The 25,551-nt window shown below is 26.8% G+C and overlaps 7 protein-coding genes across 10 annotated transcripts in view; 3 read left to right on the top strand and 4 right to left on the bottom strand.

The window, feature by feature from the left end:
- Positions 1–7,867: 7,867 nt before the first annotated feature.
- Positions 7,868–11,073, top strand: LOC122504287 (cytoplasmic tRNA 2-thiolation protein 1). The gene is made up of 6 exons (XM_043615327.1): positions 7,868–8,085; positions 9,164–9,395; positions 9,651–9,769; positions 9,849–10,037; positions 10,361–10,565; positions 10,648–11,073. Exons 1-6 carry the CDS (start codon positions 8,038–8,040, stop codon positions 10,878–10,880), a joined length of 1,026 nt encoding a protein of 341 aa, XP_043471262.1. The 5' UTR covers positions 7,868–8,037; the 3' UTR covers positions 10,881–11,073.
- Positions 11,074–11,075: 2 nt separating this feature from the next.
- On the bottom strand, positions 11,076–13,289 carry LOC122504288 (mitochondrial E3 ubiquitin protein ligase 1-like). Its single transcript, XM_043615328.1, has 5 exons — positions 12,926–13,289; positions 12,623–12,825; positions 12,075–12,259; positions 11,746–11,950; positions 11,076–11,582 (listed from the first exon to the last, which is right to left on the bottom strand). Exons 1-5 carry the CDS (start codon positions 13,028–13,030, stop codon positions 11,255–11,257), a joined length of 1,026 nt encoding a protein of 341 aa, XP_043471263.1. The 5' UTR covers positions 13,031–13,289; the 3' UTR covers positions 11,076–11,254.
- An 81-nt stretch (positions 13,290–13,370) lies between these two features.
- Positions 13,371–14,714, top strand: LOC122504280 (40S ribosomal protein S13-like). Its single transcript, XM_043615317.1, has 3 exons — positions 13,371–13,483; positions 13,966–14,093; positions 14,361–14,714. The coding sequence occupies exons 1-3, from the start codon at positions 13,461–13,463 to the stop codon at positions 14,663–14,665; spliced, it is 456 nt and encodes a 151-aa protein (XP_043471252.1). The 5' UTR covers positions 13,371–13,460; the 3' UTR covers positions 14,666–14,714.
- Positions 14,715–14,788: 74 nt separating this feature from the next.
- On the bottom strand, positions 14,789–16,203 carry LOC122504279 (transmembrane protein 138). Its single transcript, XM_043615316.1, has 4 exons — positions 15,871–16,203; positions 15,343–15,415; positions 15,062–15,236; positions 14,789–14,962 (listed from the first exon to the last, which is right to left on the bottom strand). Exons 1-4 carry the CDS (start codon positions 16,002–16,004, stop codon positions 14,859–14,861), a joined length of 486 nt encoding a protein of 161 aa, XP_043471251.1. The 5' UTR covers positions 16,005–16,203; the 3' UTR covers positions 14,789–14,858.
- Positions 16,204–16,339: 136 nt separating this feature from the next.
- Positions 16,340–18,167, top strand: LOC122504278 (60S ribosomal protein L24). Its single transcript, XM_043615315.1, has 5 exons — positions 16,340–16,442; positions 16,572–16,647; positions 16,782–16,867; positions 17,238–17,399; positions 17,985–18,167. Exons 1-5 carry the CDS (start codon positions 16,345–16,347, stop codon positions 18,118–18,120), a joined length of 558 nt encoding a protein of 185 aa, XP_043471250.1. The 5' UTR covers positions 16,340–16,344; the 3' UTR covers positions 18,121–18,167.
- A 920-nt stretch (positions 18,168–19,087) lies between these two features.
- Positions 19,088–22,273, bottom strand: LOC122504281 (lambda-crystallin homolog). Its single transcript, XM_043615318.1, has 6 exons — positions 22,119–22,273; positions 20,777–20,964; positions 20,483–20,691; positions 20,006–20,163; positions 19,636–19,778; positions 19,088–19,473 (listed from the first exon to the last, which is right to left on the bottom strand). The coding sequence occupies exons 1-6, from the start codon at positions 22,157–22,159 to the stop codon at positions 19,250–19,252; spliced, it is 963 nt and encodes a 320-aa protein (XP_043471253.1). The 5' UTR covers positions 22,160–22,273; the 3' UTR covers positions 19,088–19,249.
- A 1,088-nt stretch (positions 22,274–23,361) lies between these two features.
- LOC122504293 (nidogen) overlaps positions 23,362–25,551 on the bottom strand; it is a 40,589-nt gene continuing 38,399 nt past the window's right edge. For all 4 annotated transcript variants that reach the window (XM_043615338.1, XM_043615340.1, XM_043615339.1 and 1 more), the window contains 4 exons: positions 24,412–24,587; positions 24,178–24,286; positions 23,872–23,990; positions 23,362–23,550 (listed from right to left, as the gene is read on the bottom strand). In XM_043615338.1, the coding sequence (XP_043471273.1) occupies positions 23,411–23,550; positions 23,872–23,990; positions 24,178–24,286; positions 24,412–24,587 (544 nt within the window). In that variant the 3' untranslated portion in view covers positions 23,362–23,410. The remainder of the gene's footprint in view (positions 23,551–23,871; positions 23,991–24,177; positions 24,287–24,411; positions 24,588–25,551) is intronic.

Genomic DNA, 25,551 nt, shown 5'->3' on the forward strand with positions numbered 1-25,551 from the left:
TTGTTAAGAAACATCTAAGGAACAATAGGCAACAACAAAATCAATTGTTTATTAACAATTAAATTTTTTAAAGCTCCTTGCTTCACAATACTCAAAAACTCGATTGTCTGCTAATTGGCGGATGGAGTATTTTGACAAGTAATTTTACCAAAATTATTTCACTAAAATAAATTCTTGTTAAAAAACATCTAAGGAACAATAGACAACAACAAAATCAATTGTTTATTAACAATTAAATTTTTTAAAGCTCTTTGCTTCACAATACTCAAAAATTCGATTGTCTGCTAATTGGCGGATGGAGTATTTTGACTAGTAATTTTACCAAAATTTTTTTACAAAACTTAATTCTTGTTAAGAAACATGTAAGGAACACTAGGCAACAACAAAATCAATTGTTTATTAAAATATAAATTTTTTAAAGCTCCTTGCTTCACAATACTCAAAAACTCGATTGTCTGCTAATTGGCGGATGGAGTATTTTGACAAGTAATTTTACCAAAATTATTTCACTAAAATAAATTCCTGTTAAGAAACATCTAAGGAACAATATCCAACAACAAAAACAATTGTTTATTAACAATTAAATTTTTTAAAGCTCTTTGTTACACAGCACTCAAAAATTCGATTGTCTGCTAATTGGCGGATGGAGTATTTTGACAAGTAATTTTACCAAAATTATTTCACTAAAATAAATTCTTGTTAAAAAACATCTAAGGAACAATAGGCAACAACAAAATCAATTGTTTATTAAAAATTAAATTTTTTAAAGCTCCTTGCTTCACAATACTCAAAAACTCGATTGTCTGCTAATTGGCGGATGGAGTATTTTGACTAGTAATTTTACCAAAATTATTTCACTAAAATAAATTCCTGTTAAGAAACATCTAAGGAACAATAGGCAACAAGAAAATCAATTATCTATTAACAATTAAATTTTTTAAAGCTCCTTGCTTCACAATACTCAAAAACTCGATTGTCTGCTAATTGGCGGATGGAGTATTTTGACTAGTAATTTTACCAAAATTATTTCACAAAACTTAATTTTTGTTAAGAAACATCTAAGGAACACTAGGCAACAACAAAATCAATTGTTTATTAAAAATTAAATTTTTTAAAGCTCCTTGCTTCACAATACTCAAAAACTCGATTGTCTGCTAATTGGCGGATGGAGTATTTTGACAAGTAATTTTACCAAAATTATTTCACTAAAATAAATTCTTGTTAAAAAACATCTAAGGAACAATAGGCAACAATAAAAACTATTGTTTATTAACAATTAAATTTTTTAAAGCACCTTGCTTCACAATACTCAAAAATTCGATTGTCTGCTAATTGGCGGATGGAGTATTTTGACAAGTAATTTTACCAAAATTATTTCACTAAAATAAATTCCTGTTAAGAAACATCTAAGGAACAATATCCAACAACAAAAACAATTGTTTATTAACAATTAAATTTTTTAAAGCTCTTTGTTACACAGCACTCAAAAATTCGATTGCCTGCTAATTGGCGGATGGAGTATTTTGACAAGTAATTTTACCAAAATTATTTCACTAAAATAAAATCTTGTTAAAAAACATCTAAGGAACAATAGGCAACAACAAAATCAATTGTTTATTAACAATTAAATTTTTTAAATCTCTTTGCTTCGCAATACTCAAAAATTCGATTGTCTGCTAATTGGCGGATGGAGTATTTTGACAAGTAATTTTACCAAAATTATTTCACTAAAATAAATTCTTGTTAAAAAACATCTAAGGAACAATATCCAACAACAAAATCAATTGTTTATTAACAATTAAATTTTTTAAAGCTCCTTGCTTCACAATACTCAAAAACTCGATTGTCTGCTAATTGGCGGATGGAGTATTTTGACTAGTAATTTTACCAAAATTATTTCACTAAAATAAATTCCTGTTAAGAAACATCTAAGGAACAATATCCAACAACAAAAACAATTGTTTATTAACAATTAAATTTTTTAAAGCTCCTTGCTTCACAATACTCAAAAACTCGATTGTCTGCTAATTGGCGGATGGAGTATTTTGACAAGTAATTTTACCAAAATTATTTCACTAAAATAAATTCCTGTTAAGAAACATCTAACAAACAATATCCAACAACAAAAACAATTGTTTATTAACAATTAAATTTTTTAAAGCTCCTTGCTTCACAATACTCAAAAACTCGATAGTCTGCTAATTGGCGGATGGAGTATTTTGACAAGTAATTTTACCAAAATTATTTCACTAAAATAAATTCCTGTTAAGAAACATCTAACAAACAATATCCAACAACAAAAACAATTGTTTATTAACAATTAAATTTTTTAAAGCTCTTTGCTTCACAGCACTCAAAAATTCGATTGTCTGCTAATTGGCGGATGGAGTATTTTGACAAGTAATTTTACCAAAATTATTTCACTAAAATAAATTCTTGTTAAAAAACATCTAAGGAACAATAGGCAACAACAAAATCAATTGTTTATTAAAAATTAAATTTTTTAAAGCTCCTTGCTTCACAATACTCAAAAACTCGATTGTCTGCTAATTGGCGGATGGAGTATTTTGACAAGTAATTTTACCAAAATTATTTCACTAAAATAAATTCCTGTTAAGAAACATCTAAGGAACAATATCCAACAACAAAAACAATTGTTTATTAACAATTAAATTTTTTAAAGCTCTTTGTTACACAGCACTCAAAAATTCGATTGTCTGCTAATTGGCGGATGGAGTATTTTGACTAGTAATATTGACATAGTTATTTCACTAAAATAAATTCTTGTTAAGAAACATCTAAGGAACAATAGGCAACAACAAAATCAATTGTTTATTAACAATTAAATTTTTTAAATCTCTTTGCTTCATAATACTCAAAAATTCGATTGTCTGCTAATTGGCGGATGGAGTATTTTGACAAGTAATTTTACCAAAATTATTTCACTAAAATAAATTCTTGTTAAGAAACACCTAAGGAACAATAGGCAACAACAAAATCAATTGTTTATTAAAATATAAATTTTTTAAAGCTCCATGCTTCACAATACTCAAAAACTCGATTGTCTGCTAATTGGCGGATGGAGTATTTTGACAAGTAATTTTACCAAAATTATTTCACTAAACCTAATTCTTGTTAAGAAACATCTAAGGAACAATAGGCAACAACAAAATCAATTGTTTATTAAAATATAAATTTTTTAAAGCTCTTTGCTTCTCAAAACTCGAAAATTCAATTGTCTTCTAATTGGCGGATGGAGTATTTTGACTAGTAATTTTACCAAAATTATTTCACTAAAATAAATTCTTGTTAAGAAACTTTTAAGGAACAATAGGCAACAACAAAATCAATTGTTTATTAACAATTGATTTGTTGTTGCCTATTGTTCATTATATGTTTATTTATAAGAATTTCGTTTAGTAAAATAATTTTGGCTAAATTACTAGTCACAATATTTCTTCTGCTAATTAGCAGACAATTGAATTTTCGAGTTTTGCGCATCTAAGAGCTTTAAAATATTCAATTGTTATAATAGACAATTGATTTTGTTGTTGCCATTTGTTCGTAGAATATTTGTATTCAACTTTATAGTGAAATAAATTATCGCGAAAAAGGAAGAATGAAGAATTGATCATTTTGAATTATTCGGTTGCGATGCCAATGGATTTTTTAGGCGTCTGGCGGATGGCAGGTCGCTAGCTTCACGGCACCGCGAAAAATTTTATTAATTGTATTTAAACTAATTCATTTCTTTCTAACAATTTATAATTTTTTCTTTTCAAATATTTTGAATTTTATACATATTGAAAATCATTGATTATTGCAAAGAATTTTTTTTTAAAATTTGATAGTAATAGAACTCCTTGAAAGAATTTTATTATTTAGGAAAAGAACTAAATTCTCGCAAAAAATTTTATTAAAATATTTAAAAATCCTAATTAAATTCTTTTGAATAATTTCTTTGAATATTTTTTAAACTAATGGAGTTTCTTTAATAATTTCAATTAAAAATTTTGAAAGCAATTGAATTTTATAAAGAAGAATTTTATTAAATTTTTATTGAAAATAATTAAATTATTGCGAAGAAGTTTACTATTTATAAAAATAATTGAATTGTTCTGATGAATTTATTAAAATTTTACAAAATAAATGAATTTTATGTTAATATTTGAAAAGTTAAATTCTTTCGAGGAATTCTATTGAAATTGTTCTGAAAAGAATTGAATTCGTAAAAGAATTTTATTATTTATAAAAATAATTGAATCCCTTGTAAAAATGTTATTATTTATGAAAATAATTGAATTATTGCGAAGAAATTTATAAAAAAATTTGTAAATAATTGAATTCCTGTAAAAATTTGAATTATTTATGAAAATAATTGAATGTTTGCGTAGAATTTTATTCAATTTTTTTTAATAATGGAATTCTTTTGGAAAATTTTATTGAAATAGTAGATATTGAAAATCATTGAATTTTAGAAATTTTTTGAAAATGATTGAAATTTGGACAAGAATTTGATTAAAATTTTGTAAAATAATTGAATATCAGAGAAGAATTTTATTATTTATAAAGAGAATGGAAATTTTGACGAGAATTTAAAAAAATTCTTTAACACAATTGAATTTAGTAACTATGTTACTAAGTTAGTTAGTAAGTTAGTAACTAACTTACTAACTTACTATTCTCCCTGAAGAAGCTGAATTCGTTGAATTTTTACAAATCGTTGACTTTGATGTTTTATTTAAAGTAAAATTTCATTCATAGTTAAAAATAAGACCAAAATAGATTATTTTAATCCTTTCTGGTGTTAATTTAATCCTAGAGGGATTAAACTGTTGCAGATTATTTTAAACCATTCTGGTGTTATTTTAACACTTCACGTTTTACTGTGTAATCAGTGAAAAATGACTGAAATTTCAATCATTTATAACTGATCTTCAGTGAAATTTCATTGATTCAAATCACGAGAAAAGAGTCACTGATTCTCAGTCAAATTTTACTGATTCAGGTTTGGAGAGTATAGTAAATTAGCCAAAAAATTAGTAAAATATAGTAAAATGTAGTAAAATATAATAAAAAGCAAAAAAAATAGTAACATGTATTAAAATAACAAAAAAAATAGTAAAATATAGTAAAATTGCAAAAAAATTGTAAAATATAGAAAAATTTAGGAAAACAATCATAGTAAAATAGCAAAAAAATGGTATAATATAGTAGAATAGCAAATAAAAATAATAAAATGTAGTAAAATATTGTAAAATTTAGTAAAATAAAAAGAAACGGAGGAAAACGTAGAAAAATCTTGTGAAATAACAAAAAAATAGTAGAATATAGTAAAAAAGCAAATAGAAATTGTAAAATATAGTAAAATTTAGTAAAATATAGTTAAATATAGAAAAACGTGGTAAAATATAGTAAAATAGCAAAAAAACTAGAATAATATAGAAAAACGTAGGAAAATGTAGTATAATAGCAAAAAAATAGTAAAAGTATAGTAAAATATAGTACAATTTTGTAAAATATAGTCAAATATAGTAAAATTTAGTAAAATATACTAAAATTTAGTAAAAAAAATAGTAAAATAGTAAAAGATAGCTTACGAAGAAGTGCTTGAGCATTGCCAATCTCCACCTTGTGTTAAGTGGCACATTACACCTTTCATGGGTTCATAACGGATGACATCAATTATGGAAAAGCTTAAATGCATTTAGCGCACAATTAGAGCACCCTCTAGATGCATTCTCGGAAAATATGCGTGGGTCGTGCCAGAATTTGCGGTTCAAGTTGCACACCCTTAAGCTAAATAAGACTTGTTAGCTGTATGTAACTCGTGGAAAGCACAAATTTGAATAGTCTTATTTGGATTACATTTCCTAATTACCCTTATAGTTCAAGTAGTATAATTTATTTATTAAACGAACACACGAAAATGCATATCAAAAACTATATAGTTTAAATAAGCGCAAAATTGAACCACATTCATTTACATTTCACAATCTGCTTCAACGTTATGTTTAATTTTATATGTTAAATAACTGATTTTATACTTTTCTAGATTCATTTGTTTCCAAAATAGGATTGTTTCATTTTGACTGTTGTTTATCATTTGCTATATGTACTTTAAAATTGTCCCTTAAAATTGTTCTTTAAAATTGTATTTCTCAAAATTTTATCTTAAAATTATACCATAAAATAGTATTTCTTAAAATTGTAGGTACATTAAAGTTGTTCCTCAAAAATTGTATTTCTTAAAATTTTATCTTAAAATTGTACCACAGTTTTCTTGAAAGTATCAAATTGAAACCAGATTGGGTCAAAGTATAATACTAAAAAATTTAGATCAAATTATGATTCGGTCCACTTTTTGGTATCAATTTCATAATTTTAATTTAACAGTGACCTTAAAATTGTACCTTAAAATTACACTTTAAAATTGTGCCTTAAAATTGTACCTTAAAATTACCCCTTAAAATTGTTCCTTAAAATTGAATCTTAAAATTGAATCTGAAAATTAAATCTCAAAATTCAATCGTAAAATTGTTATCATATATTTGATGCATAGAATGAAAAAAATATGTACTAAAAAAATGTAATTTTGCGCTATAATAAAATATCATTGAAATTTAGAAAACATAAAATTTTTTATTTGTATAATAAAATTTTTAATCGTACAGTTTTCTTCTTTTAAAAAAAAAGAAGTCAAGTGTAGAAATGCCGACATTTATGCTATATATTTTCTCGAGTTGCCTGCATTTATTGTCTGTACACGTCTCATCGATCGTGTTTTCCACGAGAAAGGCTCGTTTGTCTGATTATAGGGGCAAGATATTTTCAGCGTGTGCGTAGTACTATACAAACTGCAAATGTGTAAGCAACAACAAACACTAAAATAAAATAGTAACCCACGCGCCCTATATAAATATAAATATAGTAGACACAAGAAAAATCATAAACACTAAATATTTAACAGTCAGTGCTTTATCTTCAAAAATCAGTAGAGCGGTCGAATTTTCCAAGAAATACAAATTTTTTATATTTTTAGTGTTTTTTTTTACTTCCATTACAATTAAAATTTACCTTTCGTCATCTTTACTTACTTCATTATTTGCTAAATTTATACAAAATTAAAAATCTGTAAATTAGGAAATTTTATATAAAAACTGTTTTCAGTTTTCAACCGCGTATTTTAAGGAAATTAATATTCTTTATCAATGAAAGAAAAATTGTATATTTTTATATAATTTTTCCATTTCAGAATTATGTGACAGATGCTGAGCAATGCTGAAGTTCAACACATTGGCTGTAGGAATGAAGCTTAATGGAGGAGAAGAAAGGTGGATCGAGTTTTGGAGGGGGAAATTCAAGATGGACGCTAGGTGGTTGGCAGCTGACTTTCGTCCGTTTGGTTCAATTTCGTTGACTTCGTTGACTTCGTTGAATGAAATTCAATAAAATTATCCCCTAATTAAAAATTATTCAAACCTCAAAGCAGCTTCAAATTTTAAAAAAGTCCGTTAAAAACGAAATTCGTTAAAAAACGATACAAAATTCAAATTCGCTTTTATAATTCTATAAAAATAGTAGCTCTTTAATTTTTAAGAAAATCCACTGAAAGCGGGATTCGTCAAAGAATTAAAATTCGTTAACGACTAAAATTCCAATTGAGAATTCATAGATTCGAAATTTGTATAGAAAAAAAAATTGTGTACCCCATGAAGAGCAGTGTCAGCCAGTTTGCGTCCATTTTGAAATTCGTCATTCAACTCGTGTTGAAATAACAGAGACTCTGCCTTTAATTTTACTACGCAAATTTACGAATTTACGATTCTAGCGTCACTATAGTAGAAAGTAGACCTAGCAAAACCTTAAAATTCAACGATTATGCTAAAAGTGGAACCCTGAATTTACCTTACCATGTGCTGATTTCGTGAGGTTTTTTAAACTTTCAAGATGTCAACTAAGTGACAATTGTTAACATTCTTTGTACCTTAAAAATTTTTAGTGTTTTATAACAAATCTATTTATGTTTCTTTAAAAATGACAGTTACGTGCTCTGCAAAGTGTGGCAAACAAGCGGTTTTGAAGGTTATTTTTTTATATTTCATATCATAAGTGTTTTTGTACTTAAAATTCGGATTTTTAGATTTATCCCCATGAAACTTGCGCAGCATTATTTAAATTTTCTAAATGTTTTTCCAATATTAAGGAAATGCTTTTACAGTCAAAAATTTTGAAATGTAATTTTAAGAACTAAGAATTTTTCAAATCCTTATTGTTAGATTTAAAGATTTAGATCCTTTGACTTAGATTATAGATCCTTTATTTAGATTTTAAATCCTTTGATTTAGATTTAAAATCTAAGTTTCTGAAAAACTCTTAGTTCTTAAAATTAAATTTCAAAATTTTTGACTGTAAAAGCAAGAAATTAAAGCACTTGCAGCTTGAATGTTTCTTTACTAAAAGTCTGTTTTCTGAAACTAATCAGACTAAAAGTCTGATTTCTGGGTTTGAAATAAAAATAAGCCACCTGTACAGTGCAAAAATTAAGTATCTTAAAAGTGACTACAAAGTTGCTTAAAACATCTTATATTAAGTTGTTTAGGACAGAAACATCATATAAGATGTTTTAAGGTACTTTTTAGTTATTTTAAGGTACTTCTTTTTGCAGTGTAAGTCCCAAAATCAGTTTCTTACTCAGAAATTAAGTAAACATTTATGGAATAACGTAAGTTACTTTAGACGAAATCAGACTTAAAACTAGACTACCAATGTTGTTTAACACCCATTTTCGCCTTTAAGACTGAACCAAATAAATATTTCAAACAATTGTTCCACAATTGTTATACAGATCTATTTATAACAACTTCATTCGGTTCCTAACAGCATACAAATATTTAGGATAATCCTACGATCATCCCAGAGCCTACACTGAAAAAATTATATTCTAAATTTAAGTAGATTAAATGCAGAATACAATTTTTTGAGTGTGAAGGTCCTAATATCCTCCAAAGCATCTAAATTTTTATCAACCTCGACAACATGGCCTCAATATTCTGGAAACTTGTAGCAATATTGTCAATTTTGCTGCAAGTTTAGATGCTGTTTAGCTGCTACCTTAAAGTTACTCTTAATTTAACACTTATTTTAAAATTTCTTATTGCAGAGGCCAAAAACAGGAAATGCTCTTTGTAAAGAGTGCTTCTTCCGTGCCTTTGAATCAGAAGTCCACAATACAATAATTAATGGCAATTTATTTAAAACTGGCGATAAAGTTGCAATCGGTGCATCCGGAGGAAAGGACTCAACAGTTCTTGCATACGTCTTAAAATTATTGAACGAGAAGTACAATTATGGACTCGATCTTTTTCTCTTGTCAATCGACGAGGGAATAACTGGTACTTTCCATTTCTTTGAATTGCAAACCGTATTATTATTATCATATTGCTAAAAATTACCTTTTGCTATCCTCTTTTCAACTCCACTTTCTAAGTGCTTTAGAAATCGATGCAAGCAATCAATTTAATGTTTAGCAATCAATTTTATATTTAATGATTTAGCAATCAATTTCAACTTTAATGCTTCAGCAATTAATTTCATGTTTAATGTTTTAGCAAACAATCTAATACTAAAGAAATAAAAAATTATTACAGGCTACAGAGACGACAGTTTAGAAACGGTGAAGAAAAATAGGGATGACTATGATATGCCTCTAAAAATTCTATCCTACAAAGATCTCTACGGATGGACAATGGATGAAATTGTGAAAGAGGTATTTAAGAATTTTTCTACAACACTATGCGTATTCTTTTTCAAAATCGAAAATTGTATTTCTTATTTCTTCAATTTAGATAGGTCGTAAAAATAATTGCACATTTTGTGGGGTTTTTCGTCGTCAAGCTCTAGATCGTGGAGCCGCTCTTTTAGGAGTGAATTGCATAGCGACTGGTCATAATGCAGACGATATTGCCGAAACAGTTTTAATGAATGTTTTGCGAGGCGACATTGCAAGACTTCAAAGATGCACGTCCATTGTAACAGTGAGTTCAGAGATTTCTACTTTTATCTAATAAGCCAAATTTCACATTTTTCTCACTCTCTAAATAATTGTTGTGCACTGCAAAAATTAAGTGACTTTGTAGTCACTTTTAAGATACTTCCTTTTGCAGTATGCTACTTATTTTAAATACTTATGCTACCTATCGAAATACTTATATTATCTTCTTAAATACTTATCAACAAATAATTATACATAATATTTAAATACTACTTCTATTTGTATATAAAAAACGAGCAAAAAACGAAAAATTAAATTTTTAGAAACGTGATAAGAATTAAAAATATTGTATTTAATTTTCCCTAGGCTAGTGAAGGCGCAATCAGTCGATGTAAACCACTAAAGTATACATACGAAAAGGAAATAGTGATGTACGCGTATTTTAAGCGTCTTATTTATTTTTCAACCGAATGTATATTCTCACCGAACGCGTATCGAGGACACGCACGAACTTTATTGAAAAATTTAGAAAAAATTAGACCTTCCAGTATTATAGATATAATACACTCAGGTAACTAAAAAATACCCTCCTCTCTTCTTCTAATTAATTAAATTTAACCGAATTGAGAATTTATTTCCGAAAAATATTTCAGGTGAACGATTACAAATAAAAAATACCGTGAAATTTCCCGAGAGGCGAAATTGTACCCGCTGTGGTTTTGTTTCCAGTCAAGAAATATGCAAAGCTTGTATATTGTTGGAGGGTCTAAATCGTGGACTACCAAAACTTGGTATTGGCAAAACGAATAAAGTCAAACAAATAATGGATTCATCACCTTGTGACTTAACTGAAAAGAGGAATCAAATTAAAAATTTCACCTTTTGATTCCTTTTTTTCAAAAGAAATTACGAAAATAAATTCGAAAAAAAGTGTAAACTCAACTGAAAAGAGGAATCAAATTAAAAATTTCACCTTTTGATTCCTTCTTTCAGAAAAAATTGTGGAAATAAATTCGAAAAAACAGAAAAATTCATGTAAATAATGTATGTAAAATAAATATATAATTTACCTTCTAGTATATAGACGTTAACAATTTTTTCAGTCCCATTTTTTATTTTCTGTGCTTTTGATTTTTAAATAAAATTTTTAAAGTATAAAGAAAGACTTTTGGAAGATGTTTGTTTCTTTCTGAAGTAAACTTTGGTGAAGGATGCTTTCTAATTTTCTTTTTTTTTTGGTTCACTTATCAAGTTTTTAATTTAACTAATGTAGGCTGCGTATTTGAATTTTATAGGCGCACGACATATGGGACATCCACCAACTATTCCTTCCGAGCAATCCTCGCAGAGGCAAACGTGGCCACAATCCAATAGAATAATTTCTCGTGGATTCGATCGGCAGACAACACAGGCAAGATTTTCTGTGAGATCATTGTCACGTACTTTCTGCCTTCTTTCTTTACGTGATGCCGCGAGGGAATCGCGAAGTTCTTTGGCAATTCGTTCCTCCTCTCTGTCCTTCCAATAGTGACGCACTATTAAACCTCCAATTATCAGTCCAATAGCGCCGAACATCATGCACAACCATCTGAAGAACATTGACATAAATTTTAAACAAGAATAGAAAAATTATTCTTTCTAAAAAATTCTTTCTAAAAATTCTTTCTAAAAAATTCTTTCTAAAAATTCTTTTTTAAAAATTGTTTTTTATTAGAAATTTATTTTTATTCTGTTGAGCATTTGAAGATAACCTGTAAGTCCTTTTGCGATCATCCAGCCTCCGAAGAAGGGAACTTACGGACATTGTGGTCAAGAAGAATGGAGTACCATCAACTGGAGGTTGTAATATAGGAGTATCTGGCTTTGTGACAGGTTTTGTTAATTCTCCAATTCCAGTTATAATTGATCCTTCCCTCAACATTTCCTCCGTTGATTGTAAACCACGTTGTCTAACTCCTATTAAATTTAAAGTCGGTAAGGATTAAGAGACGATTTTTAATTTCTCATATCTAACTCTGATATTTTAGTTATATTTTACTCTAGTTCTGAAATTTAAATTTTCCTCTAAAAATATACAAACCAGTAAAGAATCCCCATAAATGATCGGAAAATGTGGGAACTTTAGGCTCAAAGACATCTGATATTGTATCCATGTCCAAAACTTCAGCAGCCATTGCATCGATAATTTCAACTTTGAACGATCCGTTACATAAGGCAAAAGGTATTTTATTGTACACTTCCTGTACAGTACGTTCTTGATCAGACCTAAAAAATAAATAAATTATTTTGTAAAATTTTATATAAAAATACTAGATATTGAAAGTAATTGAATTTCGAATATTTTTTGAAAAAAATGAATCGTTTTAAAGAATTTGATTATCATTTTTGAGAATAGTTTTTTGATTCCTAGTATTAGCGACTTTAAAGTAGTGTAAATTCTCCAAAAAAAACAGAAATAATAACTTTTAGTGGATGAAATCTAAAAAAAAGTATCATATCGTAAAAAAAGCCTAGAAAGAAGAAAAGATATGGAATTTTAAATTCGGATTTCTGTAGGAACCCTGTGAGAAAGACTATAAGATCAAAAACTAATGAAAATCCTACAAGAGATAAACAATTTTAATTTACCAAAAGCCAGCACTTGTTCTAGCAACAACATGCTCCTTAAGTGTTAATTTCTGTATAACACCGGTAACATCCTTATTATTTATACTTCGTAAAGATTTTCCTAATGGTAGAACTGCTCCTTTTATAGCGATATATTTAATTTTTCCATCTGCATCATTTATTGCTTTATTTAAACTCGGACCCACCTCGTGGAATTCGGTATTCTTGAATGAGAAAGAAAACAATTACGTATGAATGTCACAATATTTACATAAGATGATTGGGTGCGTTTTGAGGAAAATTCTTTTCAAGCAAAAAACTTACTTTAACAGCATTGATGGCATTCTTGCAATAATAATAATTTTTTAAACATAGACCGAAAATTAAACTATCAATACCAAGAACAACTATTTCTCCTAAATAATCCATATTTAAGAATATTGTTTTTTAGGTTATAATTTTCATTCTTCTATAACAGAAAGATGAACTTTTGCTTCATTGTTAATTTATTGATATTTAAAGGTTTATTAAGAATTTAAAAGGAAAATAATTCTAGTGTTGGTGTAAATTGTTAAGAAGTTGTGAACAGTTTTTTTTGTTGTGTATTCATGTTTTGCAGGGATTGCAAATTTTGACAAACAAAAAATTTACTGCGGGATGTTGTGTCCCATATTCGAAAACAAAATAACAATGCTTGGTAGGTGGAAAACGATACTTGCGCCCCACACGACAAATTTCAAGACTACTCTAGATTTACCGGTTTTACCGAATTTACCCGATTTACCTTTTCGCTGTCTTGTTCAATCTTGTTTCATTTTTCCTTTCTTGATCCCAACAATCCCAGGTTCAAATCGTCACCATGGGTCGTATGCACGCTCCAGGGTAATTAATTACTAATTTTCGTATTTTTTTCATCCCTCAACAAATTAATAACAGTTGCAATTAGAATATTCGACTTTGTGAAATATGTGAAAAGTGAAATATTTCCCTATTGTCATTCCTTTTTATTGTTTCGGAATTTTTCTGCTGCACTGTCAAGCCATGTGCCATGTGTTTTTATTTCATTTTCCATGTGTTTTAATCAAACTTGGTTTATTTTTACGTTACATTTTGTTAAATTCGTCTACATTTGATGTTACTTTGCTATTTAAAAGTTTTTCGTCAATATGTCAATGTTTCCTCGCGTTCTGAATACGTGTTGTTTATAAAGTCTTTTAGGTTATGTTCTATAGTTGGCGCAGTGACTTATTACACTTTCTTTTGAAATTAGTCTAATTTTTAGAAGTGAAAATACATTTTATTTACTTTTATTTTTGGAAACAATTATTCTATTCGAAATTCATATTTTTAATTTTATTTCACAGAAAGGGTATATCCCAGTCAGCATTGCCTTACAGGCGAAGTATCGCAACTTGGCTGAAACTCACTCCAGAAGACACGAAGGATTTAATTTTTAAATTGGCAAAAAAGGGTCACACACCAAGTCAAATTGGTAAATTTTTTATTTATTAATTTTAAACTGAATCTTGAATTTCAAAAAAGGGATCAATTCTGCGAAGTAAGAATTATTTACACTCTTAATTCTTCAGTGAAAGACTTACGATTTTTCAAGTTGAACCCTATTTTCGAAATTCAGTTATTCGATTCAATTTTTCAATTTATTGAATCAATAAATTAATTTCTATTTATTAAGTAGTAATTAAATAGTTTAATAATTTTGTTTCGATTTGTATAACTAATTTACTATTTCCGGTTACAGGTGTTATTTTGCGTGACTCTTATGGTGTCGCACAAGCACGTTTCCGAACAGGAAGCAAAGTTCTGAGGATTCTCAAAAGTCTGGGACTTGCCCCTGAAATTCCTGAAGATTTATATCATTTAATTAAGAAAGCTGTGGCCATCAGAAAGCATTTAGAGCGTAATCGCAAAGACAAGGATTCAAAGTTCCGTTTGATTCTCGTCGAATCGCGAATTCACCGGCTCGCACGTTATTATAAACAAAAATCTGTTTTACCACCAAGCTGGAAATATGAAAGTTCAACAGCAAGTGCTCTTGTTGCTTGAATCAGTTTAAATTTTCAACATCTTTTAATAAATCACTTTTATTAATTTATTCACTTTCTTCCATTTTTTTTTCTAAAAATTTCCCACTATTAAGGCTTAAGGGGATGTCAGAAGTCGATGCAATTTTAGTTTTTAGTTTTATTTTTTATATACAAAATTACAACTAGGAAACAGGCGAAATTCATATTATTTTTTATGGAAGACCTTCTTTTTGCATCCAAGTCGATTTTTCGTAAAATTTCGGATCTCCAATTTTCAATGAAGATCTCTTGTAAAAATAGTAATACAAAACTGCAACTAAAAAAGTTTAATTAAAAGAAAAACAAAATTTAATTTCGTTTTAAAATTTAAATTTTTTAAATTTAATTATTTAAAGTAGAATTTAAAAATACTTACCAGCTCTTTGGGTAAAATATAAACTATGAAAACCATTCGTCCAATAGTGATCGAAAGGATTTGGCCAGTGAATTGTCATGTGCCATGAATGCAATCCTATACTCAAAATTATGTAGATGACACACAATACAAGTGTCATGCGAAATTTCGTATAAAGCAATTGTATCAATCCAACCTATTTTTAAAAAATTATAATTAAATTACAAATTATTATATTTTTTTAAAAATTAATTGATACTTTAAATTTAAATTTCTTTATAACTTAAATTGTTAATATTTACCTGAAAAACGTACGTTGAGAAAAAACTAGCGAGCATAATAGTTAAAGCAACTATTAAACAAAAGTCTTGAATTCTAGAAAAATAATTAGATCAGAAGAACAATTATTATTTTATTAAACAAGACTAAGGGATACATAATAAAAATAGTATTATCATCAATGATCATCAAAAATCAACAATTTCTCATATAATGGTAAATAATAATAAATAATAACAATTATCATCAATAATCATCAAAAATCGACAATTTCTCATATAATGGTAAATAATAATAAATAATAACAATTATCAATAATCATCAAAAATCGACAGTTTCTCATATAATGGTAAATAATAATAAATAATAACAATTATCATCAACAATCATCAAAAATCGACAATTTCTTATATAATGGTAAATAATAATAAATAATAACAAATATCATCAAAAATTGACAATTTCTCATATAATAGTAAATAATAATAGTAAATAATAAATAAATAATAACTCAAAAATGAAAAAACTATTTTGCAATAAGAAGAACTTACACATAAAGAACAAGTAAATCGACCGGCCTGGGTCTCGAAAAACTAGCAAAAGAATTGACCGAAATATCAAAAATTAACAAAACATATTGTAAAAATAATATTGCAGAATATTTCCTCTGCGTTAAAATATTCATTTAAGTAACAAATTTAAATAACAAATAATCACTTAAAACTATTTAGTTAGGTTAGAAAATTATTTGTTTGTCCCCTAAAATCTAATCGTTACCATAGCAACTAGTATCTCTTACCGAATTGATTACTAGTTAAAAATAAACAAAAATGAAAGAAAATATAATTATTAATTTTTTTCTACTCACTTATTTGCAATTTTACCTATTTGTTAATTTATCAACTTTAATGTAAATTTTTCTGAAATGTTTACATCAAAGGTTTACATCCAAATAGGACAAATTAAGAATTTAATATTTGAAAATTCGCGCTCCTCTTATGGACCAACTGCAGAGGCTCCGTCTGATGACAGACGTCGACACTAAGAAAAACAATTTTTTCGGCCATTTTTACATCAAGCTTGTGTTTTCATTGTTCTTTTCACGTTTATCCATCAAAATGAAGTAAGTTGGCGTGCTAATCTTAAACTGAAAATCCACAATAATCATCTAAATCGTCGTTCTTTTCATTAAAAATGTTAAACAAACGTTATTCGCAAGTATTAACTATTAATTTCGTCTTAATATTTTTAGGATCGGACTTTGTGCGTACAGTGGATATAAAATTTATCCAGGCCATGGAAAAACCATGGTTAAAGTTGATGGAAAGGTATGTTTTATTGATAATTTAATAATCATTTTTTTGTAATTTAACTAAAATTTATCGTTTTTTGGAGAAAATCGGTATTTTTTTAGTAGAAAGAAAATTACGAATTTTAACATAACCTCTTTTTCTCTCAATAGTCCTTCACTTTCCTCAACTCAAAATGTGAATCCGCACATCTCATGAAGAGGAATCCAAGAAAAGTGACGTGGACCGTCTTGTACAGGTGAATATTGATCATTTATTTATTTCCTGGTGTAAACATTGCAAAATTTTGCGGTGTACCTAACCTCAAACACAGAGAGCTGTCAACATGACGATTTTTCCGCGTCTGACAAAGTTTTTCAAGCGTTTTTTTTTCTTTGATACAGTCTTTCACTTATTTTTAACTAAAAAAAATCCTTTTTGAATCCATTTAAAGTATAAATTTAATCTTTTAAGAAAATTGGAAGGAGAAATGTTTTTAAAATATAAGAACTCCTAGAGTTTCAAATTTTTCAGGTTTATTTATTTGAAAAATAGATAACTTTGTTTCAATTTTTCCTAAATGCGATTTTAATGTATTGAATTAATACAGTTTTTTATTTGTTCTCCAGGCGTAAGCACAAGAAGGGTCAGGAGGAAGAGCAAACGAAAAAGAGGACCCGTCGCACGCAAAAATTCCAGAGAGCCATTGTTGGCGCTTCATTGACCGATATTTTGGCTAAACGGAATATGAAACCAGAAATCCGAAAAGCACAAAGAGATCAAGCTATTAAGTAAGTTTCGAGAAATTTCTAAACTAACATTCTGCAACGGAATTTTGTTAATCTATGAACTTTCTAAATTATTCGACTTTTGGAAATTAGAATATTTCTTTGATAAACACAGATTTTTCTGATAAATCTTACGAATATTCTAATTTTCGCTAGTTATTTGGTAAAAGAACAAAAAATTACCTCTAGTTAGACAGCTGTTCCTCTGGCAAGAACTTTTATTTCTTGTTAGTTTTCAGAATGTCTTAGATTAATTCCCAGGACTGCTTCACCCAGAATTGTGGCATAATGCAATCACACTGTCTGGCTTTGCGGGTTCAAACAGAACAATAATTAGAATAAATTCTTTAATTACACGAAACTTAATTTTAATTTAATTAATTATTTTATTTCATTTTTTTCTTTTTTTCTATATGGTTTCTTCCTTTATAGTTCATTGAAACTTCTATATAAATTTCCTAGGAGTTTTTTAAACTCCTATAAAGAAAATATTTATATTAAATAAATAATTAAGAAAATGTTGTAATGAACGATAGTTAAATTTCTATTTGATTTAATTTAAATAACAATGAAAATTTGTAATTTCAGGGCCGCAAAGGAACAGAAGAAGGCAACGAAAGTCGCGAAGAAGGCCACAGCTCCTGCTAAGCCAAAGGCCGCCCCGAAACAAAAGGCCGCGAAAGTACAGCAAAAGAGTGCCCCACGTGTTGGAGGTAAACGATAAGCATTTTTTTTGTAGGGGAAAATAAAAAATAAGTGTCCATCACTTAATCCGGAGCTTTTTCTTTCTTATTCTTCCTTTTACATAATTTCCAATCACTTCTTAATGAATTTAATTTAATTTTAACAATTTTTATCCAGAATTTAATTCATTACAGATTTTATTCGTATTAATTAAATTAAAAGTGATTTTTTTTAATTACCTACAATTAAATGGTGTAGGTTTTAATAAACACAATTTCGTAAAAATCAAAGTTTAATTTTAAATTCTATTTATTTATTAGAGTACATACATTCTTAATTTTCACAAGTTTACAATGTTTAAAGGCCTCGGATATTATAGTATTTTCGACTATTTTCAAAAAAAAAAAAAAACAAAAAGTATTTCAATATTTATTCAACGAAGTTATTCAAGTTTTAAATCATTAAATTTAGAAATCAGTGAAAGATCAAAAGAATAAAAAAATAAAATTTTTGTGACGACACTGAATTAAATAAACGACTTTTTCGACTTTTTTGCACCTTAAAGTCGATCCGAGGCCTGTGTTTATGACGAACCAAGAAAAAAATTTATATTGTTATTTACAATTATCTTTCAAAAATTACTTAAAAATCTTTTTAAAAAAACATGGACAGTTGCAATTATAAAAAATTAAACTTTTTTATATTTAAATAATTTAATTCACGACGAATTTTCGGAAAATTATTAAAAATAATTGATTTAGAGATGAAGTTTTTTTAAAAATTGTAGAAAATAATTGAATTTTGGAAGGAGATTTGAAGAAAAATTTGGAAATAATTTGAAGTTTGTAATTTCTAGAAACCATTTATTTTTAGGTTTTAAATTGAAATATTTTAAATTTTATTTCCCGTGGACAAACGAATAAGAAGTATTTAACAAAATTATAAAATTTTTGAATAATTAAATTTAGAAATCAGTAAAAGGGTAAAGTCAGAAAAATACAAAATAATAATTTTTAATCGACTTTTTTTGCTTCTTAAAGTCTATCCAAAGTCTGTAAACTTTGTGAACTTGGAAGAAATTAATTTTCAGTAAATTTTCTCAAAATTTACAGTTTAATATTTATAATTTTATTATATTAGTACGTATAAAATTTATATCTTTAAACAAATTACTTTTTTTCACTTTTGCTCATTTCTTTCTTGAGAATTGACAATTTCGTGAGAGCTGTGTCCCTCCATGTCCGTCTCTCTTGAAGTTTATCGAGTGGACAAATTACATTTAATTGCTCGCTTATTTTTTTTGCCATTTCACCCTCGAATTTTGGAACTGGTCCAAAATTTTTACTCACATTGTAGATACTATTCGCGTAACTTTCACAATACTTTTTCATTCCTGAAAAATAAGAAGTTAATTTTAAATAACTTCAAGATAAATAAAGGCAATTTTAAAAATAAATCGACAATTTTAAATTAAATTTCTTAATTGGATAATTTTTTTAGAAAATTTTTTTTTTTTTTTTGTATTAAATTTTAAATCTGTTATTTGCTCCTTTACCTTCTGCATTAAGATGGGCAGTTTCAAGTGCTCCGAGAAAAGCGTAACGCATTCCAAGTCCTTCACTCATTACCGTATCGACATCTTTCACATCTAAAATTCCATCAGCGACTAAACGCCAGACTTCGTTTAAAATTGCATATCTAGAATAATTGAATTAAATTCCTTTATTAAATTTATGAACAATATATAATTTAATTTGTCTTATAATTTAAATTTTACAAATTTAACTTTTTTTAACGAATTTAATTTTACAAAGTAAAATTTAATTTAACTTTACTTCATAAATTTTAATTTAATTTTACTTCGTAAAATTAATTAATATAGTGGAATTGGGAATTTTTTAATTGATGTAATAATCTTTTCTTACTGTATTCTGTTGAGAGCAAATCCATCGATTTCTCTACTGAGAACAACCGGCGCTTGACCAATTTCGATCATTATGGCTTTAGTTTGAACAGGAATTTCCGGTCTTGTCCATGGAGCTGGCACGATTTCTACAAGAGGAACGTAATATGGGGGATTCACCTAAAAAAAATTATTGAAATTCACAGAAATTTATTTTTACAAAAAAGGGGAAGAACAATTTTCTATTTCTTGGAGACAAGAAAAAATCTCATAATCTGCAAATTTATAGCATTTATATTGAATAGTTGTTAAACAAGCATTCTAGAGATCTTAAGGTCACATGACTTGTGCTATCAACATTCTACAAGATAGTAAAACACTTTAATCTATGATAAGAACAATTAGAAATAAAATATTTTTTTTTTTTTGCTTAAAATTTAAAAAGGGAAAAATACTTTCGAATTAAAATTATAATCTAATAAAAAGAGAATTTACTCACCGGATGGGAGATAATTATTTGTTCGCGATGCTTTAAGTTTTCACTGAAAAGTGAAGGTTTGAAGGTGGAAGTTGATGATGATAGAATCACTTTATCGTCAACAACTTTGTCAAGTTGTGCATAAACTTTTTTCTTGAGTTCCAAATTTTCTGGAACGCATTCTTGAATTAGTTTTGTGCCTTTCGCCATTTCCGTCAAGTCGGACGTACCTGTTAATTTGCAAATTTTAATTTTAATCAAAATTTAAAAAATAAACAAAAATGAAAAAAATTTAAATCAAAATTTAAAACTTACCCTTAATGAGATTAAATTGTTGCTGTGCAGTCAATGTTCCTCTTAAAAGTTTATCACTCTCTAATCGATTTAATTGTTGTTTAATATCTTGCAATGCATTTGTGATCTGTTCTTGGACAATATCGTAAATTATTACTTGATATCCTGTGCCGGCAAAAAGCATTGCCCAACTGCGACCAATTAGACCACTGAAATTTTTATGTAAAATTTATCATTAAATTCATAAATTAATTATTTATTTAAATATTTACAGAATTAAATAGTTCAATGGTTAAATAATTAAATTGTTAAATAGTTGAATTGTTATCTAATTAAATAGTTCGATGGTTATATAATTAAATAGTTAAATTGTTAAATAATTAATTAATTAAATAGTTGAATTTTTAAATAATTAAATTCTGGAATTGTTAAATAATTAAATAGTTAAATAGTTAAATTTCTTAATAGCAAAATTTTTGAGACAATGTTAATAAAAATCTCTTATTCGAAAAAATATTCCGTAACAACAAGAAATTGAGAACGAAACTCAATAGTTTTCTTGACGAAAGAAAGGCGAGTTTTATTCAGTCGTTAAAAGATTTTTGTAAAAGTAAGCATTAACTATTTACTGCTTATTAAAGGTTTTGCAAGAAACAATATTTACAGTTCTTGAAAAATTTATTTACATAAATGCAACAGTGATTATAAATCTAGAGAAATATTCTTTTCCACAATATGCTAGAATTTAATTTTGAAAATTAAATAATTCTTAATCAGAAATTCAATTTAAGAAATTTAAATTTAAATACTTTTTAACCAAGAATTAATTTAACAATTAAATCATTTTTAACCAGGAATTAATTTGATAATTAAATCATTTTAAACCAGAAATTAAACGTTCTTAACTAGAAGTTAATTTAAAAATTTATCTACTTGAACAGAAGGTGAAATTAATTATTAAAAAAAAAAATCTTCGGCTGTTATCTCTCTTCGAACTTTCGCACACTTATTATTTGTCATTAAAATGATTCGAAAAGTAGTTGATAATTTTATTCCTGATACAATTATTAATAAGCTGAATTAAAAGAACCTTGGAAAAACGAGCGAGATTTTTTGAACTGTCAAATTAAACTTTTCTCAATTCTGTCAAAAAAAAAAAATTTTCCCTACAAAATAAGTCTTAATTTCCACTAATTAGTCGTACACTTTCGTTTATTTTTAATTTCACATTTTTTACCGATTTGATTAATTAGAATATTGTACAAAAATATTTTGCTTTCAAATTGAAAAGAATTTATTATTTTTTATATTTTATTTTACATTTTTTATTTTCTTCTTTTAATAATTTGTATAATATAATTACCTTCCAATGATGCCGATTTTTTCATTTTTCACTGTAGCCATTTTTTTTTTATTTTCTTTCTTGAAAAATGAAGGAAAAATAATGTACTTTCCAAAGAGAACGAAAGTGTCGTCACAATGTTAAAGTTAAAACTGTTTCGTTTAAAGAGTAGCGCTGCGTAAATATATCGTGTGGTTATCCCCCTCTTTTTAACAATAAGATTGTACAGAAAATAAGCCTTATCTACTAGAATTATTTTCAAATCACTGGATAACTCTGATCCATTAATAATAATAATTTTGTTACAATAAAATTCGATTCTCTATTATTATTGCAAATCTACTTATTTTTTTTTTATTAAATTGCAATTTTAATTTAAATTTAAATTTAAAAATTAGTTGAAAATTTAAACAATTTAAAAAAATATTCAAGTAGATTATTAACTTATTTATTAATATATAATAAAATAGAAATTAACTTATTTATTAACATATATAATTAAATAATAAAAAACTTATTATAATACAATTTTTATTATTTTTAATTTGAAGCGTTTTGTGAAAAAAAAAGTTGTTTTTTAAATAGTTTTCATATTATTAACAAAAAAAAAACGAAATTCAGTTAAAATTTCATGTTTTATTTATTAAATTAATGCACGTGGCACTTATGGTGTTAATAAAAATATAAAATTTAATTACAATATTATTACAGTTAAGACGAAAATGTTGACGATCGATTCAACAAATTTTCATTACATTAGAAAATAGGTAATGAAAATATATGAATAAAGTTACACATTTGCATAAGTTATGGTGATTTTTTTTTCGGCGAGATGTTTTTTTTCTGCGTTTTATTACAATGACAAGAGATTGAAAATTTACTCACAAAATGAATAATATTTTCATTAAAATGTATCTCGAGAAAAAATTAGTCTATTACAATTAATATTATTAATTAATTACGATTAATTATCTAATTATTAATTAATAATTATCAATTATCAATCAATTAATAATTAGTCTATTATAATGCATAATTCATTAAAATTCATTAATTAACTATTCCTTAATAATTATTAATTAACTGTATATTCTTTTTAAATTCCATCAAAAATTTGTTTTTGTTTGGAGAACTAGAATTGAATAGAATGGAAAAAGAATTAGAAAATTTTTTGGAAAATGTTCTAAATTCTTTTCTTGCTTTACATGTATACAATTTGGCAATTCTTCTTGGAAGAAAAGCTCTTTTTCTGTTTCTTTTTTTCTTAAATTTGAGATTCTTAAAACTACAGACGCGGGAGATGATAATTTTGTTTACGATTGATGATGCCGCGAATCTGTGCAAGTTCCAACGGCATTATCTGCACAAACGCATGATCTTCCTCCATGTCCATCAGGCAAACAGAGTTGTTCTTTGCTACACCTTCCATTCTCATATTGACAGACATTTGAAACTGTAAAAACATTTTCAAAAATTATGTAAATTATTTAATTGATTAATTATTTATTATATAATTTATTATATAGTTATATAATTATTTAATTATTAATTTAAAAAATTATTTAATTGATCAATTTAAATAATTTCGTTGGAGTAGAATTAAAATATTTATTAAAATAGAATTGAGATAGAAATAAAATAGTTATTAAAATAGAATTAAAAATTTATTAAAATAGAAATAAAAAAGTTATTAAAATAGAATTAAAATTGCTCTTAAAATAGTTTGTAGAAAATTTGTAAATAATTTGCAAATCTTGTTGGATAATACGAATACCTCTAGGACATGCTTCAGGAACAGCAACAATTCCGTACAATTTTCCACTACCTCCAGGAGGAATATTTAAAGGTTCACGCCTCTGTCCATTATTCTTCAGAGCAACTTCTATCGTTTTCCTAAAAACAAAAGAAATTATTCTTAATTCTGTTAAAAAAATATCCGAAACTTAAATATCAGTTATCTTGCTTTTTTATCAGAGAAAAATTCAGCACTTATTTTTGCGAATAAAATAGAAAAATTTCTCCCTAAACTGATAAATATTACAGAATACAATATTTCATGGAAAAAAGAATTTTATCTAACGTTTTCCAGTCGGTCCAGTAATAGTGATTTTGCGATATTGCGACTGCAAATGGATAGGGCAACGACTCAGCAATAACGTGTACGTATTTTGTGTCAATGTGTGCACAGCCTGAGGAAATAATTTCAGAAAAATTTGTGTTAGAATAAAAATTATTAATGGTTATAAATTAATAATTATTAATGGTTATAATTTAATCATTATTAATGTTATATCAACAAGATGATGTAAATTACTTATAGTGAAAGTTCCAGCATCGGCCCAACATAATTCATCAGTGTCCCAATCAATTGCCAAAGAGTTGGGCAATTTAACATTATCACCTTGTAAGAATATTTGACGTCCACTTCCATCCTCGTTAACTGTTTCAATTTTCGGCGATTGACGATTCCAGTCAGTCCAAAATATTTTTCTGTAATCAATTTTATTTATTTTATTTTAATTTTTGCCTGTAGCAAAATAAACTTCCTTCTTTACATTTTTTTTCTTTCACAGGGCTCGAATTAGTGAAAGTGTTTAAAAATACGAACTTTACGGATCAAAAATTAAAAATTACTGACAAAAATTTAACCAGACCGAGAAATATAAGAGAACATTTTACTTAAAAAAAATATAAATGAAATATTTTCAAAACTATAAAACATGAAGATATCGATCACTCCGAGTCTTCGACTCGGAGCAATTGATTTCTTCATGTTTTAATTTTATGTTTTTTTTTTAATAATTTTTGAAAAAGTTCTTTGAGAATTTTCAAATCAATTGAGGCCTTGGATCCAATAACTCGCCCGACGCTTGAAGGCACGCGCTAATACCAGTCGGGTAGCAGTGAGTGACCCAGAGGCGCTCACTGCTCACTGACTGGCAGTTGCGCGTTCCTCCGAGCGTCGGGCGAGTTATTGGATCCAAGGCCTCAATTTGTTTTCAATTCAATTTTACGAAATTTCTAGTATTTAGAAATTCTTCAATTAAATATATATATATTAGAAAATAGAAACTTCAAATAATTTCAAAACAAAATTCAATTAAACTTTTTCACAAATATTAATTCTACAGAATTATTAGTTGAACGTATGAAAAATTAAGATTTTCAAAGATTTTAATTTGAAACCTTCACAAAATTCAATTATTTCTAAGAATTCACGCTGTAATGATTTTAATATTCAATTATTATCTAAAACTTTTACTGTAATACATTTTTTATAAGTTTTAAAATTTAAAGAATTAAATTTTTTTTTTAATTCTACGTGAATACAATTATTAATTATTAATAGGTAATTTATTGAATAATTGAATTTCCTTAAAGAATTTTGACAACAAATTTTAAAATAATTGAATTCTTATGACGAATTTTAACAAAATTTTTATGAATATTTACA

This window comes from Leptopilina heterotoma, unplaced genomic scaffold (assembly GCF_015476425.1).
Source record: "Leptopilina heterotoma isolate Lh14 unplaced genomic scaffold, ASM1547642v1 Lhet_287, whole genome shotgun sequence".
Lineage (NCBI taxonomy): Eukaryota > Metazoa > Arthropoda > Insecta > Hymenoptera > Figitidae > Leptopilina > Leptopilina heterotoma.

Bases quoted from the DNA above. Each gene is read 5' to 3' on its own strand.
- LOC122504287 (XM_043615327.1), top strand. From the start codon at position 8,038: ATGACAGTTACGTGCTCTGCAAAGTGTGGCAAACAAGCGGTTTTGAAG. The intron at 10,038-10,360 runs GTGAGTTCAGAG...AATTTTCCCTAG, and splicing joins GATGCACGTCCATTGTAACA to GCTAGTGAAGGCGCAATCAG. The intron at 10,566-10,647 runs GTAACTAAAAAA...AAAATATTTCAG, and splicing joins TATAGATATAATACACTCAG to GTGAACGATTACAAATAAAA.
- LOC122504288 (XM_043615328.1), bottom strand. From the start codon at position 13,030: ATGGATTATTTAGGAGAAATAGTTGTTCTTGGTATTGATAGTTTAATT. The intron at 11,951-12,074 runs GTTTGTATATTT...TAAATTTAATAG, and splicing joins TTTATGGGGATTCTTTACTG to GAGTTAGACAACGTGGTTTA. The intron at 11,583-11,745 runs GTTATCTTCAAA...AATGTTCTTCAG, and splicing joins GATCGCAAAAGGACTTACAG to ATGGTTGTGCATGATGTTCG.
- LOC122504280 (XM_043615317.1), top strand. From the start codon at position 13,461: ATGGGTCGTATGCACGCTCCAGG. The intron at 13,484-13,965 runs GTAATTAATTAC...TTTATTTCACAG, and splicing joins GGTCGTATGCACGCTCCAGG to AAAGGGTATATCCCAGTCAG. The intron at 14,094-14,360 runs GTAAATTTTTTA...TTCCGGTTACAG, and splicing joins TCACACACCAAGTCAAATTG to GTGTTATTTTGCGTGACTCT.
- LOC122504279 (XM_043615316.1), bottom strand. From the start codon at position 16,004: ATGAATATTTTAACGCAGAGGAAATATTCTGCAATATTATTTTTACAA. The intron at 15,237-15,342 runs GTAAATATTAAC...TTTTAAAAATAG, and splicing joins TCTCAACGTACGTTTTTCAG to GTTGGATTGATACAATTGCT. The intron at 14,963-15,061 runs GTAAGTATTTTT...AAACTTTTTTAG, and splicing joins ATATTTTACCCAAAGAGCTG to TTGCAGTTTTGTATTACTAT.
- LOC122504278 (XM_043615315.1), top strand. From the start codon at position 16,345: ATGACAGACGTCGACACTAAGAAAAACAATTTTTTCGGCCATTTTTAC. The intron at 16,443-16,571 runs GTAAGTTGGCGT...TAATATTTTTAG, and splicing joins CGTTTATCCATCAAAATGAA to GATCGGACTTTGTGCGTACA. The intron at 16,868-17,237 runs GTGAATATTGAT...TTTGTTCTCCAG, and splicing joins ACGTGGACCGTCTTGTACAG to GCGTAAGCACAAGAAGGGTC.
- LOC122504281 (XM_043615318.1), bottom strand. From the start codon at position 22,159: ATGGCTACAGTGAAAAATGAAAAAATCGGCATCATTGGAAG. The intron at 20,692-20,776 runs GTAAGTTTTAAA...GCAAATTAACAG, and splicing joins ACAATTTAATCTCATTAAGG to GTACGTCCGACTTGACGGAA. The intron at 19,474-19,635 runs GTAAAGGAGCAA...CTTATTTTTCAG, and splicing joins TGCCCATCTTAATGCAGAAG to GAATGAAAAAGTATTGTGAA.